Consider the following 10143-nt stretch of genomic DNA (forward strand, 5'->3'; position numbering starts at 1 on the left):
AGTATCTGTTAGTTGGAGTGTCCGTTAATTGGAGTGTTCGTTAATTGGAGAGTTGACTGTACACTAAAATACTGCGTCATTGTTTTTGTCTGATGGTCACTTATATTTAAAAAGTAAATTTCAGGGGTAAAGTGGTTTGAAAAAAGGACTTCCTAAGAGAAAGTAATTTTTAGAGGTGAAGTGATTTACAAAAAGGAATTTTTATGAGAAAAACAGTAAACAACTTCCATAACTATAAAAACTTTCCAGGAGCATGCTTCAGTTTCAGAACTGCTGGACACCTCACGTAAACACGAGGTAGCATTTTAGTGCAGATCTTGTCCATGCAATGTTTCACTTTGTAATCACATCGCAATTTATAATCCTTTCATGTTGCACTTTAATCTCTCAACCTGTCGCATTTTGTAATCCCACCCTGTCAGACTTTGTAATCCCTTATATTTCTGAGATAGATAGAAATAATTCGTGTATTGAATAAGAGAAAACAGGCAACAGCTGCCTACGTGTAAAAATAACTTCTAACCAGCGTTATGTTTATTCCTTATTTGAAGGGGCTACGGAACGGCTGTTGATTTTCGACTTTAGTGACTTACACGAAAGTCGAGCTGATGACGGCGAAAAACAAACTAGCTATTTTTCCGGCATGTACGTAATTTACATACTCGAACATTAGATATATCTAGAATTTTTATCTTCTCCAGCCTTCGTCATCTTTTCATCTAGAATGAGTCTCGCTGAAATATTTCTTCGTAATATACTTTTCGAAAAAAAAATATTGAACCAGCGAGGAAAGTGCGTTGGTCTCTTCATTGCGCACGCGTTTGCCGGATTTTTAATATGTGCGCGGGATATACGGAATGTGAGCATTTTAACCGGTTCGTAGCCCCTTTAACTATCACTCATTGTTGCATACTTGATTGTGTGACAATCGAAATCAAACTTCTATTTAATCACCTGACTCGCAGTATATAGTATTTTGAAAATTTCTTCTATGTGTGCACGAATATATCCAGTATTTGTACGTTTCAACAGGTTAAAATTAAACTGGTGTGAAAGAAGCTAAAAGTGTATCTTGCGATAAAAAATGTAAAAGCTTACAAAGTGTGACAAGGTAGGATTATTGTGCGACGACATGAAGGGAATGTTAATTGCAATAGGTTTGGCATTACATAATGCGATAAAATGGGTTACAAATTACGATTAGATTTTAAAGTGTAAAAAAATCGGATTACAAAGTGCGACGGGATTACAAACTGATACACCATTGTCTATACACGCCCAATATTGTAAATATCATCCGCTTATGTGAAAGAAAGAGAACCGAATTTTGAATTCTACCTGGTCAAACTTTCTATATTTATAATTAAAAATTGCATAATAATCATTTTCAGATCCGTTTCCATCAAATGTAGAAATGAATGCAGTGCAAAATTTTTATATTTTGTGGGATCATGATATGTAGAGTTTTATTTTAAACTTTGTCCAAAAAATTGCATTTAAAATATATAACGATTCATAAAAATTGTAAAAAAGGCTGAAATTGAATGTGGAAACATTGGAACGAGTTGGATAGCAAAAAAAAAGAGACAAAAAAATCGATTGAAAAATGATGTGCACTTGAATTTTAAATGGAAATTATTAAATATAAAATTTAACTGGTTAGTTCGGTAAACATTTGAAACAAAAATAGATGAAGAAAGAACGAGAAACCAAACTAAAACTATTTATCATGTAACTACCCACTAGACCAAACAAGGCTGCAAATTGTGGTGAGAAAATGAAATGCATTCATGCGATTAATGAATTGATAACAAATATACTTCAACATGATTTCAACTTCTTCATGCTGAGAAAAGCAGAGGTATAAAAAATGTTTGTAGGAACACCTTGACGCAATTAAAGATGAGGAGAGAACACAAGATTTACAAATTGTCTTTACTTTAAATGCAATACAAAACAAAAATGAAGATTTTGTGTATATACCTTCTTTTGCAAACAATTTGTTGGTCAACAGACAGCAAACCGGTGCAAATTTATGTTGAACCCTGTAACCATCCTGGTTTAAAAAGACATTTCAACACTCTTAAAGGGGTATCTTCTGACGATGAAAGCCCTGATGGCTGTGGTAAGGGAACCGTTATCAAAAACAATGTGCCACAAGTAGATCCCACAGTAGGGTATTCGCAAAACGAAAATTTAAATAGAATTGGTATCGATAATCCTTCAGAAGCTGTCCATGTAAATCCCTTTGCTCCTTCTCTTGGGAACGTTGAGAACACTAAGGAAATTTTTAGTGAGAAAAAAGAATCGCAAAAAAGTCACCCTAATGACATGATGGTGCATCATGGGAAAGGCTTAAACTTTCATGGAGGTATGATCAACATGGATGAGGAAGGCCATTTGTCACGTAGTAGCCACAACGGGGAGGAGGCAGTAAATGATGCAAGATTTGGAGTGGCTGGAGGTATACTTTTGTGTAGATTCCTCGACCACGCCTCTGGAAACTACCAACCTCGCTTTCAGGACACCTCGCTTTTTTATTTATTTGGTACTTTATAAGGATATATTAGGATATGGACGGCAATATGTGACAGAATACAGATTTTACCCAGAATGAAATATTAATGATGAAGTTATACCTACGATATTTTGTCGCCAAGCTCAATTTTAAAGCCATGAAATAAAAGAAATCTTTCCTAACTAACTGAATATAAAATTATTGCTTTGTTCAGTTTTATTATTTTTGGTAGGAATGTAAGTTAAATGGGAAATTAGTTTAATACTTAAATTGTTTTTTTACTGATTCAAATATTTTTTTAATCTTTACAAGCAGACGAACATCCTCAATACGAACCTGTACCCGTTGTTCCTATGGCAACTCAATACCATGGTAACAATCAACTTGATGAACACGATCATGGTGGAGAACATGAGAACGAGCACCACGATGAAGAGCACACACAAAAAATACATGAGGACGACAAAGGAAATGAAGAACGAGAAGAGGACCGCCATATGCATGATACTGGTAAGGCTAAGACAGTTGCAAGAGCTTCATTGGGGAGAAGTGGGAACTAGGTTAGGTTAGAAACAACACATTTAGTTTATAAGAACCTACTACGTATAAGTGCTTAAACATTTTTTATTTATTTTTGGCTACTAATATACATAATGTTCTACAATAAGACAAATTCTTAATCATTAGTCAGAAACATGAGAAGGATATCGTAAAGAACCGATTACGCACCTAGTGCCCAGTCTGAATAAGTGTCCATCCTTAAGCAAAATATTTGAAACGAGCCCCCAGTGCTGTGTGGCGTTCTCGTGCATACATACTCGCGTTTTCTGTGTCATGTAGATCGATGACAGTGATAACGATGATGAGTTTGACGCGATGACTTAGTTATAATATAAAATATTATAATTAGAAAATAATAAAACAAACAAACTTGTTTTAAAATTCCATTTCAATAAGGGCATTCTTCTCGTTTAACCTCCCAGTCCGATAAAAGCTTACCTCCCACTTAAAGACAAGTTGATTTCATGTAAAATGTTGTCTATGAATCTTTTTTATTTTATTAAAAAATCTTTATTTGGTTTTCGAAACATAGGGCTTTAAAGTTTCGCTAATTATGAAAGTTATGACATCATTAAGTAGCTCCAAAAAAAAGAACTGTAGCTATTAATCATAATTCTAATTACTTATTATAAAAATTCAAGCCAAATGTTTAAAGTGCCAAAACTGAAAGGCTAAAAACTTATGAGCCATATGTGTCTTACTAAAACTGTGAAATACAACAACGTACTCATAGCTAATTGATGATGTCATGCATAATTAGTGGGACTTTGAAGTCCAAAATCTTAAGAACCAATCATGATTTTTGAAATAGATACGCAAATTCCTAGATAACTTTTCTTAATTAATCAGTCATTTACGGTAAACTGTTCTGCCCCTACGAACAAGATCTATACTAACACTTTTATATTTTATATGTGTACAAATGTAATCTTATACATGTTGCCAAGGTGACAACTACAAGCAGCATGGTGTAATTGAAGGACGTGAACATCACGAAGATGATTACCATCATGAAGACGACAGACACCGTCATGACGATCATCACGAGGAGGAAAAACACCGACATGACCATCATCACGAGGAAAAACACCGACATGGCGATCATCATGAAGAAGACCGTCACGAACACGACCATCATGACCGACATCGTCATGAAGATGACGATGAAAGAGAAGATGACCACCATAAAAGTCATCACGAGCAAGATGACGACGAATCTCACCATGGTTATTCCGACGGTCATTCCGTTGAGTATAGCAACGCAGAGGAGAATCCTTATCATCAACACGCTGAAGATGACGCTTCAGGTATTTTACTGAGTTGAGATCAAATTTAATCACTTCGTAACAAATTTAAATTCGAATTTCGTATTGTATTAGTGAAACATACGCTGAAAAAATCTACGGCTAGTTTTTAATGATCAAATGTATAAAAAATGCGAAAATTGGCTTACTAAAGAAAGGATTTGTTCATTATATAGCGCAAACAAACTGCAAGTGAACATGGACCTAAGTTTATTTTTTTTCTTTAGGCGATCATGATACTGATTCCAAAGAAAAGGAACTTCAGTGGGATGAAGACTCCCATGGCAAACATAAAAAAGAAAGATACAGCGACGATAAAAAAAAAGAAAACAAACATGGTAGCAACAATGAAAACAAACATGGTGGAGACGCAGAAAGTCAGTCTGGGAAAGGTGGAAATAATTTTGTTTTTCTCATCAATGGTAACGATGGTATGAGAGGAGTGAGTCATATAACTGGTAAACTGGACAATGCTGCAACTTTTAAAATTGTTAAGGAAAATAAACCGAGTGACGAATTCTCAACAACAGACGTCGTACATAGTAAGTTTAACACAAGACAAAATAGTGATAATTCGTTGGAAGCCATGCAAACGTCACCAAAACAAGACGACCAAACAAACGCTGATTACAATAACGTCGGAAATCAACATCCTCTACCAAAATATGACGAAAAACATGCAGAAAGTGACGTCCAATCAACGGCTGGAAAAACTGATGACAAAAACAAGTTGTTAGATAAAAAACCCGACCATGACGAAAGGACTCCCTTAAAAAATAGTAAACCAACAACGAACGCACAATCACCTGATCAAACGGATTCTTTAACCAAAAATCCAGATGTAAGTCAACTAACAAAACCAGTTAAAGAGCCTCCAGGTAATCCCAGACCTTCTGCAACACAAATTGAAGAAAATAACCCGCCTTTTAGCGAAAAAGTTAAAGAACAACATGGCAGCGCAGTCACGGACAAGAAGAAGAACCCCTTACTGTTGGGTATTAATCATCCTTTAAAGGGTTCAAAAATAAAAGACGATTCACCTACAGCACCTCTTTCAAAAATGCAAGATGCTTTAACAGATAAACAAAAACAAAACCATGATGAGAGCGATAAATCAAAAGAAAATAAAGACTCGAAACTTAATGACAACAAGAATGCAGATAACTCGGAATCCGAGAAAGCGACGTGGTCAGTGGAAGTGAAAGAAGATAGTAATGATACGAATAGTGAATCAGAAAATAAGGAAGAAGCAAAGTTGGAAGCGGAAACAAACTCTGAAAGAGAAGATAAAAAGAAAAAAGAAAAAGAAAAAGTCAATTCTACAGAAATGAAAGCAGATAAAGGTGATGAATCCCAGCAAAAACTTCAAAATAAAAATCCTTTGACGCAAGAAAAAGAAGGAGAGATCTCGAATGCTACAAATGCAGATGAAAAGGAGAAAAATAAACAAAAATTTGAAACTGAAAATTCTTCGACGCAAGAAAAGGAAAAGGATAGCTCGAATGCTAAAAATGCAGATGAAAACGAGAAAAATAAACAAAAATTTGAAACTGATAATTCTTCCACACAAGAAAAAGAAAAGGATAGCTCGAATGTTAACAATGCAGATGAAAACGAGAAAAATAAACAAAAATTTGAAACTGAAGATTCTTCGACACAAGAAAAAGAAAAGGATAGCTCGAATGCTAAAAATGCAGATGAAAACGAGAAAAATAAACAAAAATTTAAAACTGAAAATTCTTCGACACAAGAAAAAGAAAAAGATAGCTCGAATGCTAACAATGCAGATAAAAACGAGAAAAATAAACAAAAATTTAAAACTGATAATTCTTCCACACAAGAAAAAGAAAAGGATAGCTCGAATGCTAACAATGCAGATGAAAACGAGAAAAATAAACAAAAATTTGAAACTGAAAATTCTTCGACACAAGAAAAAGAAAAGGATAGCTCGAATGCTAACAATGCAGATGAAAACGAGAAAAATAAACAAAAATTTGAAACTGATAATTCTTCCACACAAGAAAAAGAAAAGGATAGCTCGAATGCTAACAATGCAGATGAAAACGAGAAAAATAAACAAAAATTTGAAACTGATAATTCTTTCACACAAGAAAAAGAAAAGGATAGCTCGAATGCTAACAATGCAGATGAAAACGAGAAAAATAAACAAAAATTTGAAACTGATAATTCTTCCACGCAAGAAAAAGAAAAGGATAGCTCGAATGCTAACAATGCAGATAAAAACGAGAAAAATAAACAAAAATTTGAAACTGATAATTCTTCCACACAAGAAAAAGAAAAGGAAAGATCTGCAGAAAAAATGTCAGAAAAAACAAATGAACAAAATAAAATTGAAAAAACAAATGAAAACAATAATTCTTACCAAAACAAGGAAGAACAAGCAAAAACGAACAACGATAAAGAAGAATTTAATGCCTCCATGAACGATGAGAAAAATAAAGATGCAAAGACAGGAAATAATAAGCAAAAAGAAAAGAGTGAAAGAGAAGATGAAGAGAAAACGAAGCTTCTAGACGATACAAAGAAGAACGAAAATGATACAATGACTGATGAAGAAAAAATGAAAAACTCTCTTACTCTCTCTTCAGATAAAACAGTGAAAGAAGAAAACTTTCAAGATCAAGATTCAGTGAAAGAAAATCAAAGCAAACAGGACGTTCTTCAAAAAGTACTGGACCATTATTACCAAGAAGGTGCAAAACTACTAGCATCAAAGGGAGGCCAAGAAGAAGAGACTCCAAATAAACCACCGGTAGTTGTAATGTACCCTAAAGTGCCTGAAAACGAGGCTGACAACACAAATAGTAAGACAGACGAAACAAGCGAACCGAGTACAACATTTTTTCAAAGTAAACAGAAAAACGAACCAAATACAGCAATCAATCCCAATAAAGGACAGCCTCTAATTAATGAACGGCAAAGTGCGACCATAAAACTAAATAATCAAAGACATACAGAAAACACGATAAACGAGCTTGAAATGCTTAGTAAGTTTTCTGAAAGAAATAAAGGAGAGCGAGCTTTGTGTAAGGATTGCAAGGTACAAAATCCTAGCACTCGTACAAAATTCAACACTGATAATGGCGGTAATCAATTTGTAAATAAACTCGATAAGTCACACAATTTAGTGGAAGCTCCTCTGCAGTACTTAAAAAATTCCAAAGTAGATCGAGACAATGACTTTGATTTGGTATTTGTAAAAATGAAACATCATCGACGAAATCATATTCAAACGACAATGTAACTGTGCATTTCTGTACAAAGTTTTCTTATAACAAAAGCATCAGAAAATATAACAGTCCATTACGCGTATATATAGATCACTCTTTGTGTGACGAAGTGTTTTGATTTTGCGTTGAAAACAATGGACATGCACGCACGTTTCTGTAGGTAAAAGTTTAAAGAACAGAAGTCAATTAAATCAAGGTTTTTAAGCCTTCTTGATTAAATCTATTTAAAAATTGAAATTTTAGCTTAGAATTAAGGAAACAATTTTAAAAAGAAGGGAATACAAATTAATTTAGTTTTGAATCCTGCTTTTCGACCTACCAAAATGCGCGCGCATGTACAAAAATCCGTAAACTTTCGCATGTTTTTTTGTGCATTACACTTTTTCAATGCGTAAAGCGTTGCTGTTTGCTGATAAAATATGAAAAATTTAAATCCAGGTGTACACTGAAGTTATCGCGACAACTAATCAACCAATTGAAAATAATCGTAAGAATTTCAATATTCGGCATGATGACAAAAAAATTGAGTATTTACCTCATCGGTCATTTGATTTGTTGTAATTCAGTTTTCCTCTCATCCCCATGCCTCGGGGTTTATTTCCAGCTTTCCAAAACGCTTTTTTCACGGGACGAAGTGGTCTTTCGTCTACATTCTATATATAAATTTTGTCATTACGCAGATGAACCTTATCATGTGAAACTTTATCATGTGAAACTTAGTTTGGCACGACCAAGCCAGAATACCTGATCCGCCCAAAGAATTTTTCGGCCTTTAGTGACGTAACAAAAGGTAAGGTTGATGAAAATTAGGGCCGATAAAATTTGGGCCAATAAGGTACTTTCCAGTTTCTTGAATGACTTTTAATTTGTTGTCAATGAGTTAGGACATTTGGAGTGTAGCATCAGAAGAAACAAAAAAGAGTAATTCGAAAGAATAAGAACTTCATGCGCTAAACATCCCAAGTCTAAGGATTATTTCAAAATATACATATAAACAAATTATAGTCAACACACAAAAAAAGCTTTCACGTGTCTGACAATTACTTTTCCGATAAAATGATAACATCATTTTATCGGAGATGTAATTGTCAGTCAAATGTGGTGACGGATTCTTTTTGTGTTCACCTTATTATCTTTTAAGATTAAGATACTGTCAGTATGTGATGGGAGCGAGAGATGATGCCTGTAAATTTGCTTAGAGTAAGACTCATTAAAATCATTTACAAAAACAAAAAACAAACAAGCCACAATTTAATTCCTTAATTTAGTAGGTAAGAGAACCGCTTAGACTCCTGGTAACTTGCATATCAAAATACAGTGAATGAATCTGATAGTGATTTCTTTTTAAGACCAAACATAAATGATCGCTGTTAACTGGTGGTTAAAGGTTAAATATAAACGGACATTGATTGGCGGTCAACGTTTTATGCAGGTTTTTTGTGATCGAGTAAGCGCCATGGAGATACATTTGATTCAAAAATACTTTAAGGGCAAAGTTTTTTCGTCTTTCTGTCTTTTTTACAAATTTCGCGTTTCAGCTTTTAGAAATTATAAACGCAAATGTTTTTTCACGCGAAGACATGGATATTTTTTAAGAGGCAATATTTTTTTTTACAACAAAAAAATCAAAAAAAAGTATCAAATTAGTAATTTATTTCTTCTTTAATCATCAACAACAATATCGTCTGGTCTTTTCAGCCTTCTTTGGTGCTACGAACATTTCTCGGATATCCTGATTCCTTAAAACAGTAATGGATGCAGACTTTTGATTACTAATAACACGAAAAAAGATGAAAACAAAAGAGAATAGATAGATTTTCTTTTCAAATGAAGTGATTTTGCGAAAGTTTTTTTACGCGAAATTTGTGTCAAAATTACAATTCGCGAAGATTTGTCCCATAATTTCGCGAAACTTTATAACCGCGAAAAATTCCCTAAAGAGCTATCTTAAGAGAAGACATTTTGGCGTCGAGAAAATTTGGCGAGTTTGGCAATTTTTATCAAAATTAAACAAAAAAAAACTAATTTTAATTTTTTTCTACAAAAAATAAAAATGGCATTTTAGGTCCCCGCTACGCCAAAACCCCTGTTATCAACAAGGTAGTTGCATATTGCGCTTAGGGACATGGTATAACAGTGACATAAAAATTCTTAGGTTGATCTACCACAGAATAGATATCAGACAGCCTGTCCTTCTAAGGTTAAAAAAATAAAACAAGAAGAAATGTATTTAAATTTATTATATGTTTCTATGGTTGTAATTTTTTTGTTGATAGGAGACACTCATTGTATAAAGGTTAGCTTTAATAAAGCATTAAAAAGAAAAAAGAAGCGTCTTATTTTGACAAATATGATCTTGATTAAAAACACTTTATCTTGATCATATCTTTGTGTTTACTAGCAAGCTTCTAACAAACAAACAAACAAACACAAGTGTTCGGATGTTTCATCAACTGAGTTTTTATGCTTTTTGGATTTTAATGATATTTACACACAAAATACGAAGGAA

The 10143-nt window shown here is 33.7% G+C and overlaps 1 protein-coding gene across 1 annotated transcript; it reads left to right on the top strand.

Annotated features, from left to right (window-relative positions):
- The first annotated feature begins 2745 nt into the window (after positions 1-2745).
- LOC130655302 (myb-like protein X) lies at positions 2746-7685 on the top strand. Its single transcript, XM_057458036.1, has 3 exons — positions 2746-3028; positions 4027-4386; positions 4611-7685. The coding sequence occupies exons 1-3, from the start codon at positions 2872-2874 to the stop codon at positions 7646-7648; spliced, it is 3555 nt and encodes a 1184-aa protein (XP_057314019.1). The 5' UTR covers positions 2746-2871; the 3' UTR covers positions 7649-7685.
- The last annotated feature ends 2458 nt before the right edge of the window (positions 7686-10143 follow it).

The sequence above is a fragment of the Hydractinia symbiolongicarpus genome, chromosome 8 (genome assembly GCF_029227915.1).
Source record: "Hydractinia symbiolongicarpus strain clone_291-10 chromosome 8, HSymV2.1, whole genome shotgun sequence".
Taxonomy (NCBI): Eukaryota; Metazoa; Cnidaria; class Hydrozoa; order Anthoathecata; family Hydractiniidae; genus Hydractinia; species Hydractinia symbiolongicarpus.